This window comes from Cuculus canorus, chromosome 8, assembly GCF_017976375.1.
Source record: "Cuculus canorus isolate bCucCan1 chromosome 8, bCucCan1.pri, whole genome shotgun sequence".
In the NCBI taxonomy this organism is placed as follows: Eukaryota; Metazoa; Chordata; class Aves; order Cuculiformes; family Cuculidae; genus Cuculus; species Cuculus canorus.
In genome coordinates, this window is record NC_071408.1 from 6,775,278 (window position 1) to 6,792,403 (window position 17,126).

The 17,126-nt window shown below is 40.3% G+C and overlaps 1 protein-coding gene across 15 annotated transcripts in view; it reads left to right on the forward strand.

Annotated features, from left to right (window-relative positions):
* PRRC2C (proline rich coiled-coil 2C) overlaps nt 1-17,126 on the forward strand; it is a 73,668-nt gene that overhangs the window by 41,384 nt on the left and 15,158 nt on the right. For 11 of the 15 annotated variants that reach the window (XM_054072580.1, XM_054072590.1, XM_054072582.1 and 8 more), the window contains exons 19-25: nt 213-561; nt 1,020-1,105; nt 2,080-2,268; nt 4,973-5,224; nt 10,330-10,419; nt 12,150-12,251; nt 16,369-16,576. In XM_054072580.1, the coding sequence (XP_053928555.1) occupies nt 213-561; nt 1,020-1,105; nt 2,080-2,268; nt 4,973-5,224; nt 10,330-10,419; nt 12,150-12,251; nt 16,369-16,576 (1,276 nt within the window). The remainder of the gene's footprint in view (nt 1-212; nt 562-1,019; nt 1,106-2,079; nt 2,269-4,972; nt 5,225-10,329; nt 10,420-12,149; nt 12,252-16,368; nt 16,577-17,126) is intronic. The other 4 variants (XM_054072589.1, XM_054072593.1, XM_054072588.1 and 1 more) reach the window with 3 other exon arrangements.

The following is a 17,126-nucleotide window of genomic DNA, read 5'->3' on the forward strand; positions in this document are numbered from 1 at the left end:
AACACCATTTTTCATACTGTGATAGACATTGCTTCTTTATCAGTTGATTTCAAAAGGGAAATAGATGAGAAATAATTGTTTCTGCATTTAATACCCCTAAAAAAAAGTCTTTAAGTCAGGGTTAATCACTTTGCTTTTTGCTGCTACACAGTGTACAATTGGCATCTATACAAACTATCAGCTGTAAGAATATAATTGGCTTCTGCTTACAGGTTTGGACCAAAAAAGGATCAAGTGAGAAAGGCCGAGGTCAGAATTCCAAACTCCCACCCAGATTTGCCAAGAAGCAGCAGCAACAGGCAGCAGCTGCAGCTGCGCAGCAGGCACAAGCTCAAGCTCAAGCACAAGCTCAGGCACAGCCTCCGTGTACAACGCAGACTCCAGGTCAGCCGCAGACCTCCGTTCAGACACAAAACCAGGCTGCAGGAGGGACAGCCAGCACAGAATACACCGTGTCTGGCAAAGTTCTGCAAAACACCCAGGCTCACAATGGTCTGGGAACTGAGTTGTGGGATAACAAGGTGCCTCCTACAGCAGTTCTAAATGACATCTCCAAGAAATGTAAGTAGCATCTTTTGGATTTGGGGCGGGGGCAAGCATTGTAGTTAGAAAATGGTGGTTGTCAGACCTCTCTGCTGATGTCTTGTTTCTCTCTGCAAATGTATTATGCACAGGGAATAGAGGGTAGCATTCCAAAGTGCAGAGTTGTAACCTATGAATACCTCTGAAAAGAGTTTTTTGCAGTTTATTAGTCACTATGTTACATTGCTATGATAGTCTTCATTCACTATGAATGAACAGCTGTCACTCGCTTCAGGAATCCATGTTTAGTTGGGCTTGATCATGCTTCCAAATGTGATGATTGCCTCATATGAAAGCAGCTAAATAGGTAGCATATTAATGGCTGAATGGGTTAAAAATGTCCTAACCAAGCCTTATTTAATCAGACATCTGTAATTTAATTCTCAATCGATAACTTTAGTCAAATGCATATTTAGCAACTCTCTTTTAATTGTCAGTGGGACCCATTAGCCCACCTCAGCCACCTTCGGTCAGTGCTTGGAACAAGCCTTTGACGTCTTTTGGTTCAGCTACATCTCCAGAGGTAAGAATGAGGGGAATAAGGGTAGCTGTATGTGAAGCTTACCCAAATTATATCTCATTGGGATTGAGTACAGATTATCCGTTCTTATTCAGGCCTTCATATAGTTTAACAAGTATGTGTAGAATTCCATCAACTCAGGAGATAATACAGAAACATAGGATATGGGCTAGTGCTTTTATGATTGCAGCATGAAAAAATTGCTCTTAATAAAAACTCAGCCATTCACAGATTCTATTGATAGTTGTTTAGTGCATTTTGTAAGTAAAAATATTGTCTGGTTTGCATGTGAACACTTGTCTACAGTTACTAATGTAGACAGAAACAGGCTGTCTCCAAGGAATTAAATGATTTTTGTGTCCCTTCTTATATCAGAGATAGAAATCACCTACTGCTTTTTCTAACTATATTGGCTCTATTTAACCCATGAAATTTTCACAGCCCTAAATTTTCTTTCAAGTCCTGTGGTTTTGTTTGCTTGGCCTTTTTTGGTCTTGACTTTATTGTTTTGAACTGTAAGAATGTGACATAATTCTCTTGGGAGACAACTTTAACTGCGTAAGGAGATTTGGAAATATTTTTTAATTTCTAATTATTCCTCTTGAATTGAACATTACTTCTTGAAATTTCAGGAGAATGTTCTGAACCTGAATCTGGATGTTTTACTATTGCACTTGTCCCTCTTCTCTACCAGTTCATCGTGTTGATCTTATTTACATATTTCTTCACTGCCTTTGTTTTTTTCACTCTCAAGCTTGCGTGAACAGTATTAACTTGAGGAGGAGGAAGTGTACGTTTATAGATTGTTACTGCAACAGATTTGCAAGAGTAAACAAATAATGCTTTTGCTGGCAGAAGCTAAACATACTCTTTTAGTGGCTTTTGGCTGAGTATATTTTGTGCTCTTTTCTGAACAACTGGCAAAGTACAGATCTAGAAATCTTTCTAAATACAGTAAATGTTTACCATTTAACTAGGGAACAAAGCCTGGGCAAGAAGGTGGAGTCGATCTTGGTATAGAAACTATTCAGTTTGGAGCCCCCGCTTCCAGTGGCAGTGACAATGAGGTTGGCCCTGTACTTTCGGAGAAGTCCACTGACAAGCTACCAGAACCAAAAGAGCAAAGACAAAAACAGCCTCGGGCTGGACCCATCAAAGCACAAAAGGTAAAAGGTCATATTTTAATTGCCAGTTTTTAAACTTCAAGAAGTTGAGCCAAAAAGAACTAATGGAGTAGAATACTCATTCAGTTAGGACTAGACCTATAAAAATTGCATTTCCCTTTTATATTTCCTAATACTATCAACAAGTTATTTCTTGGAGAGAAGATGGGGAGTTCAGTTCAAGAAGCAAGTATAAGTCAACAGCAGCCTAACCCAGCAGAATTTGTCCACTGGTTCTGTTTTTTGAACAAGGGATGTGAGTAGAGTAGGATTTGTGTTAGCTGTCTTGGGAGACCATGGATGTGGTAATGTTTTGTTTCTGTTTTCCAGTTGGAGTTTTTTTATTTTTCTCTTGAGCCTCCTTTGTTCAGGCTGTGAAAGCCATTTTGAGTCAGGCATTCTGGTTTTGCCCTGTTTGTGTCTCCAGTTTCAGTAGTTCTTCCTGCCCCTATAGCCGTCAGGCCCCTCTCTAAGTGATATGTAGTGCCCCGCTTAGCTTTGTAGCAAGATTAGCAAATTGAGTAATACATCAAGTTGCGGGAAAAGTAGTGTTCTGAGGAAAGAGGAATGTTAGAGCCTCTGATTTGAAGTCTCAAATTCAAATGCACACGTCTGGATAATGATGTATTGCTACTGATCTAGGAAGACTGGATAGGTAGACAGACTTCTCTTAAATTAAAACAAGTGTTTTGCCTGCCCTCTGGAGATTTAGGGGCTTCATTTGATCATCATCATCTCGTATTTTTATTGTTACCGCTCATAAGGAGTAATACTTTCTCCTCCTGTCATTTAGTTTATGCTTAATGACCTGTCACATTAATGAAGTATACTTTCCTGTTATTTCTACCCCCAATGCATACTTACCCTGTGCATCCCTTGCACTAAGCACCAGCTTCTTGCTCCTCACTCGGAAAGAGATGGTTATGGCAGATGATCTTGTCTGGTGATTTATAGAACCAACCGTTTCAGTCCCTCTGGATGGCTGAGACTTGGTAGTGATCCTGATTTAGTTAAAGTCCTATGTCTTTCTCAAAGACCAGGTGGTTCTTTGTGTTGGTTGTGTTTGGAGGTTTTTTCCAAAAAAAAAAGTGGAAAACTAAAAGTGCAGTCATGTATAGAATTAATTTGCTTCTGCTGCACAAGGCACTCAGTGGTATGTTGCACTTCATGGTTTTGATTGCAAAATACAAACCCCATATAGACCAGAAATACGCATTAGTTAGTGCTGCTGTGGAATTGTATTAACCCAGCACCTTTGAAACCGCTATCTCAGATGTACTAGCAGCGTGTCTAAAACTGCCCCATCACTTAAAGACACTGAACTCCAAAGTTGAATAAATTTTTAGAGAGAAAGTCTGCTTTGCACTGTGTAGAAAGTTCCTTTCTTTTCTGTTTGATTGTAGCTATCAAGACTCCTGTAGCTTTTGTTGAAAGACATGTGTGACTAAATGGTAAAGTCACTGGAGATTAACATCTTCTGAATGAGAGGGCTGTAATGCTTTAGCTATCTTGATGACAAAAAAAAAGGCAACAAAACCATCATCCCCACGGTGATATTGTTTGTGGTGAAGCCTATATACAAACTTACATTCAGGTTTGGAGGTTGGTCTTGTTGAATTAATAGGGACAATGTTGAAACAAAATAATTTACCTTTGTGAATGTGACCTTAAAGATCTGGAGGAATTTTTGCCTCTGTAAACTGTTAGAGCAAAAAAATACTTGGGGAGAGGTGATTTTGATGTTCCGAATTGCTGCATTGCAGAGCTCGGGCATCTGCTGCTGTTTTCCTCCTTCCTTCTGAAAGCTAGTGTCCGCTGGCTTCCCAAGGGTAGCAGATCCTTTTGGGAAACTCCATCCTCTCCAAAGCCCAAAGGCATTGTATTGTGAAGAGTCTTAATCTACTCCTGAAACAGCTGGTTTTAATTTATAGAGACAATTCCAGCAGCTTCTGTCTTTCCACTATCAAAGCTTAAGGAATAAGATTTTAAGGACTGTCTTCAAGGCATTTTTTGAGCTGCTCTGTAGTGAAGTGGGCTGAGTAGTCTCAGCCAGAAAGAATATTTAAACAGCAGAGCATTCACATTCCCTGAGGCCCTTCATTCTGCTTTAATTCAGCTACACAAAAAGGAACTATTAAATTGCAGCAGTTATTCTAGCCATGGTGTTTGCAATATAAAGCAACGCTTGTGTGTAGGTGTTCTATTTTTTCTGGATATCCCCTAAGTTCTCAGTTTCTCAGTAGAAGTGCTGCCAACATCCATGCATTGAGATATCTTCAAATAAAGGCAGGGTCTGCTGTTCTAGTTTCCGGAGACCCTGTACAATCCCAGTTCTCTAAAAACTAAAATAACCTGCATATATACGAAGTCCTGTGGCTTCTATACTTTTTTTGTGTTTTTCTTGTAAGGCAAGTCAAACTGGCTTTCTTCTGTAGGTTTTAATTAGATCTTAGTTTACTTGGACTTTGCTACTTCACATAAAATGTTTGTTGCTTGCAAATGATGGTTTAGCTGCTTAATATTCAAAATGAATGCATGTCATGTGTCTATTGCTAACTTAGTCTCAAATTATTTTTCTGTTAGACAGTACTTGTCCTTCAGGAGATCTTTGTTAGGTTTAAACAAAGTTGTTTCAAGCATGTTAAAATATTCTTTTTGGATGGGACATGGTGGGAAAAACACAACTGACAAGTTAACACTAACTTAGCTTCCAGACTTGAGTCCAGTAGAAAACAAAGAATATAAACCTGGTCCTATTGGGAAAGAGCGTTCTTTAAAGAACAGGAAGGTGAAGGATGCCCAGCAGGGAGAGCCTGAGGGACAGGAGAAGCCGTCTCCCACCACTGTCAGAAGTCCAGAACCTGTCACTACAAAGGAAACCAAAGCAGCAAGTAAACTGAGCACGGAAATAGGAACAATGATATCTGTGTCTGCTCCAGAGTTTGGAACAAACACAAAGGTAAGAATATTGACAAATTACTGAGCACTTTATGTAAAATAGATTACAATGATGTAACTTGATGCTTGGTTTGCCTGCTGGTGGAAGTTACCTGGACAACAGAGCCCACTGAATAGCATATATGAAACATCAGTACTGCTGGAATTAAACAGTTCTCCAGAACTGCTACAGATATGCTGTTTGCCGTACCCCTGTATAGAGATCAGCTTGGAAAGTTTTAAACCTTCTTGCTGCCTTATGAATGTAAAAGCTCTGTCCTGAGCCTTGCTGTGGAGGGTGGCACTGGAGCTGGGCATAGGCAGATTCTGTAAGCTCAGATATATGTGATATATGCAAGATGAGTGCTTGACGTTCAGCAGAGAACTGGAATGAAACAGCGTGCGTGATTGTTGGCTGTGCATGGATGACCTGAGTCTGTGAATTAGACATTGTTCTGTGAACAAAGAAATCTCTAAACGAGGAATGAACTAAAGTGTTGATAAGGCTGATTCAGTTTACCTAAAGGGTCTGTCTGTCTGCTCCTGTTGGCTTGGGTATGGTCAAGGTATTCCTTGAAGGTGCTCCTTCAGGGTGCTGAGGACTTATCGTAGTTGTCAGCATGGAACTCCCCTGACTTCTCTGTAACTGCTCAGCTGTGAGAGGCTGACTTGCTGTCAAGTTTCATTGTTCTGCAGCTCAGTTCTTAGCTAAGGTGCACCGGTAGCACTGGCTGAGAAACATTCAGAGAGAGGCTCTTCTGTGTGGAGACTGCCTTCTCTGTGGCAGCATTGTGTCTTGAGCAAGGGTTATGGTTGTTGTCATCTTTTGAATGTAAAGATACAATGCAGTTTGAGTATCTAGGAGTTACACCTGCTTTGGTAGAACAAAAATGCTTCATGTTTGTTTGTAAAGCAATTTTGTGAGTTCAGACTCAAGTTTGTTGTGTGTTATCTTTGTATTCTTCTTCCTAGTCTTAAGTAGAAATGGTCCGATACCATTCCTCTGCAAAAATTACACTGATAGTTGAATAATCTGAAATGCAGATCGTTCACAGTTTACCTTTGTCACTCGCACTTGAAGGAGGAAAGATACTTTTGTCAGGTTTTTGCCAAGGTGCAAAAGCAGAAGATGCTGTGTCAGTGAAATCTTGTTACAGAGCAAGAGTTAAGGAGGATATTTGTGTCCGACATGGTAGCTGCAAACTTGATTTTTCTGAGTAGGTTGGAAAACACAAGAAAATTCAGTGCTGGTATTTCTCATCTATCTTGTAAGTAGGTATGAATGATGTTTATGTTGACACCAGAAATGGATAAAGGGCACTTCTGTATGCAGAGTTGGAAGCGTAGAGCTGTGAACACCAGCGTGCTCAAGTATTTGGTACGAAGGCTCTTTATATGTGTCTTGTGCTTTCTCACTGTCTTTCAAATTCCTGTGACCAGATGTCAAGATAAGAGAAGGAGATGTTTCTTCTAAACCACATATGAAATAGGAAGCACGTCTTTGGTTACTCCAGGCTTAACCTAATATAGAGTAGCTCTACTAAAAGCGGTACTATTTCCTCTCTGCAATTGTATTTAAGTATGAGATCTTCAAAAGCATAGTCTGGATTTTGGCTTGTCTTTCTGGCCTTTGTTGAACATGGATTGCCATTGTTCTTTGAACTACCACAGTGTTGAAGTGCCAAGCTTTGTCTTCAGGAGGGAAGACAAGAGTGAAAGGAAACTTTGCAGTTTCTGCTGGCTATGAAAATTTCCAACAATTTCTTCATCACTTTAAGTGGTTGCTAATAGAAGCATTCAATAAAAGTCCTAAATATTCCTGTCTCAACAGTTCCAGGTTTCCTTTTGGATTTCTTTGTCATGAGTAGTTCCAGGGGCATCAGTAAGTTTTCTGCAAAAGGGGTGGTGCTATTTTATATTTGGTTCTCTTGAAGTTGAACCAACAACCTGCGGATTTACTGGAGAAGATGCCCTTCATCTAGATTTTGCAGGTACAAACCAATCTTGCTGCTTTTCAAAATGGCTTCAAATACTGCTCTGGCCCTGGAGTTTCTATGCTGATTTGTATTGCAGCTGCTTTTCATTTTCATTTCATATTGCTCTTTCCATTGCTCATTAGTGAGGAAAGAAGTGATGATATCTTTATTGTTTGAGTGTCAGGTGTTGAAGTTTCAGCAAAACTAATGTATTTCTTTTCTGACACTGTTTCAACATCCTTCTCGGAGACTGATGCTCAGCTTTCAGGAAGGCACACCTTCTGCAGTGTTCGTGGGGATGTAAAGGTCTGTAAAAGTCAAGCCAGGTGTCCTCCTTCAGAAGGAGAAGCTTTGTGAATGTACTCCATCCGTCCCAAACCAAACGTCTTAAGAGCATGTGCATTTAAATATTAGAAAACTGTTTTACCTTAGAAACTGTATAAATATAAATCAGCTCATGCTGGTGAGACACATTCAAGTTCAGAACATAAGTGTGATGCTCCAACTCAATTGCAGCTGTTTTGAGTTTTGCAGTATTTTTGAATTAAAGGCAATCTCACGTGTAACTCTGAATTGGGTAAAACACCTTACCCCTTTCCTTTCCCCACTCTACCACCTCTTAAAATTTTGGAGCTTTCAAGTCACAGGAAGGATCTGTACCTGGTTGTGGACACAGCAATGAAATGTTTGCACAGGTAGTCGATAACAGCTGTGTCTTAGAGATGATGCCTAAAAGGACACTGGCTACAACTGAGAATAAATTTGGAGTATCTGACAAGCTCTCTGGTTTGAGTGATTCATGTAAATGAGGAACAAAGCAAATAGATTAACCGTGTTTTACCCTGATCCTTTATAACAAGGTCAGCTCTAAAATCTGTCCTGTCCTTTTGTTCATAAGTTAAATTCAGGTTTTGTGATCTCTTCTTTTGGGGCAAAGTAGGTAGTTATAAAAAGTTTGCCTGTTCTTTTTCTTCAGGTATAAATCACATGTAGATAACTCCAAAAAAGCATGTATAGCGTTTTGCTCTTGCTGTTGTTATTGTTACTAGTTTATAATAAACTAATTGATGGGGGTTTTTTCCAGTAAAAGTTATACAGAAGAATCACTTCATAAGCTTTTGTAATTAATTTGGTAATAAGCCATATCTAACAGATTCCTAGGCTTAATGTACCGGTAAATGAAGGATAGTGGTTAACCTACAGTTTGAGTGGTGTTCTTATGGCTAAAGAATTGCTTTATCTGCATGTTCAGCTTGTAACTTATCCATGTAGGATGGTTCAGCGTTGCACATAAACTTCTAACCGCACCAGAGTTGATAGGGTGGTTTGTTTTTAATTCTAGTCGAAAAGCATTTTAACGCTGTAAGTTCCCAAAGTGAGAAAGCTAGCAATAGTCTTGATCTAATTTCTTCTGTAAGGAATTTTAGTCTTGAGACCCTGTAAAATTTGCATCCAAACCTTGAAGGAATTTTAATAATGCTATATTTAAAAAACCTCAAACTTCTGCTTTCTTATGGGGTCAAGCATCTTAGGAAACCAAGAAGCCAGTTTAATTACTTTATTGGAATGACCTTGTGATTGAAGCAGCATTCTGTGCTTGCCACGTTCTACCCAAATTAAGGTTGCCTATTGGAATCAAATATGAAAGTGCAACTTGTAGTTGGGAAACAAAACATGGTATATCTCATAATTCACCAGTTTAACAAGTGAAGGAAATAACTAAACGATGAAAATACTTCTGTTGTCTTCGTAAATAAAAAAATCAAGTAAATGTGCATATTATGTCCTCTTACCCCTTTATGGTTTAGCTGCTTGTCCTGGTCTTTCACACAAGTGAGCTCATCCTTTTAGGGAAGATCCTTTGTTATTTGCCAGTTAGTATCTTGATGTTTTAATTGCTCTGTTAGGAGGCATTGCCATAGGGATGAGGAATAAATGGAGTGTGGACTTTTTTAATAGCTTATCATACCGATTGGATACAATTAGATAAGCATTATGTGATTTATGCCCTCAAAATTATAATGTGTTGGCAAGTTCAGGTACTCATCAATGGTTCTGCTAATTTGTCCTTCAATTGCTTCTTGGTGTTTGGTCCTATAAAAAATGATGGAGCCTTTTCTGGGCTTCAGACACGTACAAGTTTGGAGTTGGCAGCGCTTGCTGTAGGGTGGCTCTTGGCTAGTTCAGGGTCACATCATCTATCTAAAAGTCTGTGGGCCAGCTTCTGGTAACATGTGCTTGCCTGTCCAGAACATGCTCAGCAGATCTCCAGTGTCAAGAACTAAAAAACAACGCTCAACAGGCCTTTACAGAAGTACTACTGCCTCTTTTGTTCCTTGCAGGTCGTACTCTAGAGAGCTTATGGTGTTATTAATGAGACACGTCCATCAGGCAGTTGGTACCTACAACTGCAGTGGTCACTGGCTACCACTAGGTCCATGAGTTGGACCTTGTATACTGAACATATTAAAATCCACCTAACTGTGACAAATACAGTGCAAAGAAAGCCTCTGGGTAGACTGGAAACTTCAGGCTTTTTCTTGAAATCACAGCTCAGTGCAGAAACTGGGAGGTAGACTTCATCACCCAGAGAAACTGAGTCTTCTGACCTTCAGAGACAGGACTTGAAAGATAATTGTTTTGCAAATTGCAGCCATCACTAAGTGTTCTTTTTAGTCTGGAGGGCCTTACTTGTTGTAGGTTTACCCAAGAAAATTCTGAATTTATTTAAAGCTACAGAAAGTTTTCAGCCAGTGTGTTTTTCTCTTAAAAAAGGCTAAAAGTGCCCACAGGTGGCTGAAGCCTCTTGGGTGACAAATGATAATTGGTTATGCCACCACAGTGCCCAGTGCCTAGTTTCCAGGCAGGCGGCACTGTATGATCTTGCTTTGCAGACTGTATTTTGACTTGCCTCCAGATGTATGTTGTGAGGTCCTGAGGCAAACTGTATTCTCCCAAGGATTCTTCAGACCTCTGTAGCAATTCAGCAGCAAGGATTGCTGGACATGTCTTCTAAGAAAAAAATGATGTGAAATTCTAATCTTCTGTTGCTTGATGAACTCCTCCTGTAGAAAGGCTGACACCTGTCCAAGAAACTTAAAATATAATTTAGATAAGGGAGATATTTTAATGGCATTATTTTTTTTCACAGGAGTCTGTAACAGACTACACTACACCTTCTTCTCATCCTAACACAGTGGCTACTAGCAGTACAAAAATGGAGGAGACTTTGGTGACGAACGTAAGTCTATTGCAGTCATCGTCTTGACTTTGAAGACAAGGAAATATTTTCAAATTTCTTTAAAGCACAAAATAGTGCCTTTAGTAAACAAGTCACTAGGGTTTTTTTTTTGTGTTAACTAGCTATGCATTGTCCAGTAATCTTACTGTGAAGGACAGTTGATTTGATTAGTATCTGTTCTGGAATTCTTCAGGTATTTTCTTGACTTTTGAACAACTGTGTTGAGTTTAAGAGCACAGAAGGCGGAGAAGGTGTTTCTATGGACAGTGTTTCTATCGACAGCACTAAAAAGCAAGGATAGGCATAAGGAGAGAGCGTGCTCTCAGCAGCAGACGGAACTTGAACCTAGTGTCAGTAGCAAAGCTCAGTAGGTGAGTTTGAAAAAAGGGTTTTACAAACAAAGCATTTTGAACTGTAGCCTGAAATCACAGCAGCTGCATGTGAAGGGAGCAACTTAATGGTTTCTCAAAGTAGACAGCAGGCTTTTGGTTATTCAGTTGCTACAGAGCTGTGATGTTTGCAGTCGTCAAAGACAGAGATCCTGGCTGTGTGAGTGTGGTGTAACAGTTGAGAGGACCAGCTGGGCTGTGACTTCTAGTGAAGTCAAGTTTGTCTTGAGTATGCTGGGTTGTCAGGTTGGATCTTGTGATTTTTGTTGTTTGAGTAGCAGAAATAGAATTAGCTCAGAGCTGAGTCATTTGTTGATTGGAGGAGGAAAGAGCTGCACAGTAGGCTCTCTGTTTTTTATGAAGATATCTTGTGAATTCCATCAAATAAATGCTTTTCAGCTTACTGTAGCATCCTTGAACGCAGTTTTGAAGCAATACCGGTTGAACTTACTCTTTTGCTGGGTTTTCTGGTGGTGGTGTGGTCTGTGCCTTTGGTTAGTGTGGAAGACTGAATTCTTTTTGTGTTAATGATGTTAGCGTATGCTCCCCTGTAGCATGTTGGAATTGGCTTTGCAACACAGGACTTGGGGACTCCTGGCCACAAAGAATCTGTGCTATCAACTGCTTCAAAGCTTCAGTATCTGTCAGTATCTTCAGTATCTGGATTAGCCTTATCTCATCCAGTGGAAGCCCATTAGCTATGCTCTGAATGGAGGAAGAAATGGTCAGAACTGCAGTATTTTTTTAGCCATTTCACTTAAAACTGGAAATCCATCTGTTTTCTTAGGCAAAGACAGTCAATAGCATTATGTCAAGTTATTTCCCTAAGTTTCACATCTTTCCTCTTTTGGAAGAGAAGCTAACTGAACTCAGTTATTGGATGGCAATCTGTTTTGGTTTGTTTCATGGTCTTCTGACTTTGGAGGCTTAGGGTTTCCTTTTTCCCTAGAAACTGGATCTCAGAACTCAAGGTCGCAAAGCCCCATGTACTGTATTGGTACAAAAGGGGCCAGACTTGGCTTGGGAGAATTTTTGCGTATCAGTAAACTGAAATGGTACTTTAAAGTAAATCCCAAACCAGAAAATTGGTATTTGTTTATGCAGAAGGCATGGAAACTTTAAAACCTTAGTCTTCAGCCTCCTAAAAAGATGAGAAGCATCTCAGCACCAGCTGAATGGCCTCTCCCTGCCTACCAGATTTTCACCTTATTTTATCAAAATCTCCCTGCCAAATGCTCAAGCCTTGAAGAAACTGTAGCTCACTTAAAGCTTGAGCTTTGCTTTTCTGGGGCTTTTGCAGTAGACGTAGTTAGAATGTGATGTGTGTTGCCTGCCTTTCAGGTGCCCCTGCCCCACACCCTTCCCCTCCCTAGGAGGGAGACTCTACAACAGAGCTCCAGCCTAACTCCAGTTTCTCCCGCTACCGTCGACCTCACCCTCAAGGTATGTACCACATCCCTCTAAGGGTCATTTTCTTGCATGCAGGGGAAAAAGTTAATGGAGAACTTGCTGGTGAAACGTTTTTTTAGAGCCTTCCTTTGTTTCCTCTGCTGAACCGCTTTTGCATATAAATGGATGGCTGAAACACAAGCCTCTACCAAAGGATGCATTAAAATTATAAATCTCTAACCCCGTTTTGCATTAACACTTGGCATCTCAACCAATCTTGGCTCCCACTGCCCTCAAAAAAAAAAGAGCCTGGCATTTTAGCATTGTAGCATAGTGTTCGTGACAGACCATCAGAATCTGACAGGTTTTTTGAGAGTTTAGCTTCAAGTTGCCTGGTTTGTTATACAAGGCTGTAAGGAGTTGCTTGGAAAGCTGAGCTTGATTTCTGCTTAGCTGTAGATTTTGGTGCAGCGATAATGTGCTGTTGAGTTGGATGGCTAAAGTTTTAAATGAGGAATGTAGGTGGTGTGTTGGTGTCTACGAAGGGCAGTTTGATCAGCTAGTCAGAATGTGTTTTGTTGTCTTACAATGCTCTGTTGGTTTCTGCTCCCCTGTGTAGAGCAAGTGTGTAGAGTATTTTGAATGGTGTTCTCTGTCTTGTTGGATCTTGAACCGTGTGCGTTGTATAACTCACTAACATAGTGGGCTCTAGCTTTGCTGCTGTATCTGTAGAAGTGTTTGGTCCTTTTTGGGGGTATCCTAGATCTGCTTTGTGGTTGTGACTGCAGGTGACTGAACCAGTAAAAATGTTACTGCTACTTCTAGTATTAAGGAAGACTGACATTTGAAGTTAGGAACTAGGGACTGAATGCAAAACTAACACTTTGGAGAAACTTGCTTGTCAATCCCAGTGAGTCTTCGGTCTCACTGGCATGGTTTGACAGCTGCTTGCTCGTGTTCTTTACAGGCAATACTCTATTAATGATCTCTTGTTGAGTCTTTGCTTTCCTTTTGTTAACACTTCATTTCCTGAAAAAAATGTAACATCAGTTTAAAACAATAGACCAGCAAAAATGGGGAGAGGGCTGGAAAGGGACAAGTAATTTAATAAAAGTCTGGTTTTCTGTTGCATTCCTGTATAATAATTTACCATAATCTGACTTTCTGGCGCCTGAAAGCATTTTCTAAAATAGCAGTCTCTGACTGTTTAGCAGTTGGGTATCTGATTCACACGAAATACTGGTAGGAATGTCACTGCTGCAAAGAATATCACACTGCTCAGTTATAGGACAAGCTGCAGTGTTTGTCCCATTCATCCTGCAGTTTTTCTCTTTTTCTGGTGTGTGGAGATTCGATTGCTTTCTCAGGGGCTGATAGATCTTGGATGTGTGCTAACAAAGCATGTTAAAGATCCATGTTTTTAGGCTACCTTGAAGAACTGACCAAAATCTGAATGAAAGGGGATTTTAACATAAGTTTCTCTATTCCAGCCACTTAGACTCCACCTCTGTTTTGCAAATACCTCACCTTCACAATGGGACTTTAGTCCAAACAGACCAGAGCTGCTCTTTGTTGTCCTCTTCAATATAATCCTTGCTTCTTTTAAAAGATACTTCTGCAGCAGCAAAGAGGAAAGCGTTTCCTTCTCTCCCTTGAAAGAACAATCTCCAGGCTCTGCCTCTGTAGAAGAATAATCCTTTCAGCTCGTCTTTCCTTTGTCCTCTATTACTAGAAAGCTGTCTGTGAGGAGACTTGGGAGGGAACTCAGACACAATTGCCTCTGCTACTTGGCATCATCCTGCCAGGGTGTAGATCATAGGATCATAGAATCATAGAATTGTTTGAGTTTGAAGGGACCTTAAAGATCATCTAATGCCAGTCCCTCTGTGGGCAGGGACACCTCCCACTATATCAGGCTGCTCATATGGGAAGGCTTGTTGAGATCTCGTTTCCTTGGAGTAGCTTTGCTAAAGACACCTTTTTGAAGGCAGACATCCTCTGAAGGTCTTAGCTGATAGGGCTATTCATAGGTAAGGAGCTGAGCAAAAGATCCAAAGCAATCTCAAACTGAGCTGCCTGGCCCTCTTCCATCCTTTGAGGTTCTATCTGAAATTCCTGTATAGGCATCTCATCTAGAATCTGGCATGTTTCGACCTTCTTTTTCTACTCGCTTAAGCTTTGGCATACTTAAGGATATGCACGCTGGTATTTATCTCCAGTTAGTTTTTGGGTAATACATACTGGACCAGTATTGCCATGTCCATTATTGCAAAGGCACCAGTGCATAAACAGTGAGGAAAAGAAACTTCAGGCAACCATCATCTCCAGCTTGTGCTCTGCTTTTCCTGTAGCAGAGCAAGCAGTGAGATTACAGTGCTTTCCTGAGTTTCAGTTCATTTAGACCCTCTTGCTCCTTCATATCTGGTCTGTAGGTGGTGCTGTGTAGGCGCTTCTAGAGTACCAATCTCCTTTGCGTCTTTTTTCTGGGTTAAGAAGTTAGAGATTCTTAAGGAGCTCTGTAAAAGTAAAGCTGTTAGGAAACTCAAGACTCTGTTTTATGTTCTTCATTGCAAATTGGAGAATGGAAGACACAATGTACTACATAAAGTTTAGCTTTTCTAATCAGTAGTTTCTCCAGGACATCATGAACCACCTAGTAGAAGCTTCTGCACCTTCTCTACTCAGGCAATCACAGGTACTTCTTTACTTTCTTTTAATATTAATGCAGCACAAGACCATTAACCTGTGGTGTTCAGAAAGGAGCCTGTAGTCTTACCTGTACTCTGCCTTCAGTAACAAAAATTTTGAAACTTGCAGACAGGACACAAATCAGAACTGGTTTGGAGAAAAATGTTGTGGCAGGGAAACTGCAAATGATTGTCAGAAATGAAAACGGGTAACTTTTCTCCAAACAGTTTAGTGTGTAGCAAAGTTTGCCTCTTCCTCCTTTACTCTCTTGAGGCACGGGGAACTCCACGTTCCACATGGGTGTGTGTTGATCACTTGTTACTCACTTCTTTCAATATTACTTTGCTTTTTTATCACTTGTGAAGCATCTAGACAAATAACGTTTATCATGTTTGACCTGTCTAGACTGTGCCTAAGTCATGTAAAACAGAGTAGGTTGAAATTGTGACTTTCAGAGACAGCAAGCCCTAATTTAGGGGGCTCTGTTGATCCAGACAGTGAGATTGGGTTTGTTGGTGAGTATACATTTGCTCCTTCACGTACATTTAAAATACAGCACCTGGCCAGGTGATCAATTTCAGTCCGAGGCTTTCAGCTCTGCTACCAAAATCTTTGCTTCAGCTGGGGACAACTGAAGGTTGTAAAGAATCCCTGGACTGAGTTTGAGCCTTTAAACTAGTGAGTGTAGTCTGAACACTAATATTTCTTTTTCAGGAGTCCCTCAAAAGTTCAGATTCTCAGTTCAGAGTTGACATTGCGTATCCAGTGTAGTACTAATTAGATTGTTTCATAGCCAATAACAGTATCTTTCCACTTTTGGTGGAAGATAATTGTGCATAAAATACTTAATTAGAAGTTTCATCTTCCTTGCTGTGCAAGACTTACTCATAATTATTATGGTCTACAAATGGAGCATGAAGCATTTTTAGCTTTAATGCAAAGCAGTGCATATGAGCTGTCAGCTCGTGATTGCTTCTTGAACAGCAGTTGCTTTGGAAATCTAAACTTGACTATTCTCATGTTTACCGAAGTGTGCGTTAGATATCTTTTGGTGGTCACTCAAAGTGGATGATTAATGAAGAAAGCAAGGGGCTGTTTCCTTTAAATGGCCCAAATAACCTGCAAATAAAGGACTTCATGGAAGTTCTTGGAGGGGTTTTTAACTTTAATTTGCTTACTGTGTCTTTTGCTCTTCATGTCAAACAAAACCAAGCCAAATTAGTGTGAATGAATTCTTTTTTGAGCATTGAATGTTAGAATGATGAACTGTGCACGTGTGCAGTTGGAACATATAAGAGGCTCCAACTTAAGGCTGTATGCTTTTTGCATGAACAGAGTTGCACGATTATGGTGACTTTTTTAAAAGAGGCTCGCATGAAGCCTGAATTGCCTTCTGAATTAAAAAGAACTATTAAAAAAGGAAGTCATTTTGACCGGTTGAAACTTCCTAATAGATGAGGAAATATTGTTTTCTTTTAAATAGATGGAGTCTGCACGCAAAGCATGGGAGAACTCCCCAAACATGGGAGAGAAGAGTTCACCAGTGACTTCAGCAGCATCTCCTATTGCTGGTGGCGGCAGTGGTGGCAGCAGCAGCGCTGGGCCAAGCAGTGGTACTTACAGCTCTTTCTCTAGTGCATCAATGCCTCCTATTCCTGTGGCTTCAGTTACACCAACAACTTCACTGTCAGGTACCAGATGTCAAGATTGTGGTATGCTGTTGTATAGTTGCTTGGTTGTGTTTTTCAAGAGGTTAGATTCACTTTGGAATTAAGTTTAATGCAGGGCTAACAGAAGTTTTATGCTAGTATGTAATGTTGTATCTGAACATCAGCTTCCCGAATTCTTTTTAATTAGCATGAAGGTACTTCACCTGTTCCATTTCAGTCAGCTGAAAAGAATATTGAAGACAACATCTCTTTGCCTATGCTACTTATATGGGCTTGAAAGAGGAGGCAAATTTCTCCAATTGGCAGCCTGATTGCTTTCATTTTGATCAGCTGAATGAAGGCAAGCAAGCAGATTTTGGAGGAGGTGGTAGTTCTGATGTAGAACTAGTTGCAGTCTTGCTTTCAGTTGTGCTCTTGCGTTTGGAGTAAAAACTTTGACAGCTCATACCAAGACTCCCTCACAGTAGACAGAGCAGATGTTCAGCTGCTCTTTAGAAATAGTGCAGGTTTCCACCTTGGTTCTTTGCAGTGAACCAAATATGCTACATCTGATTAAATCTTCGTAACTTGG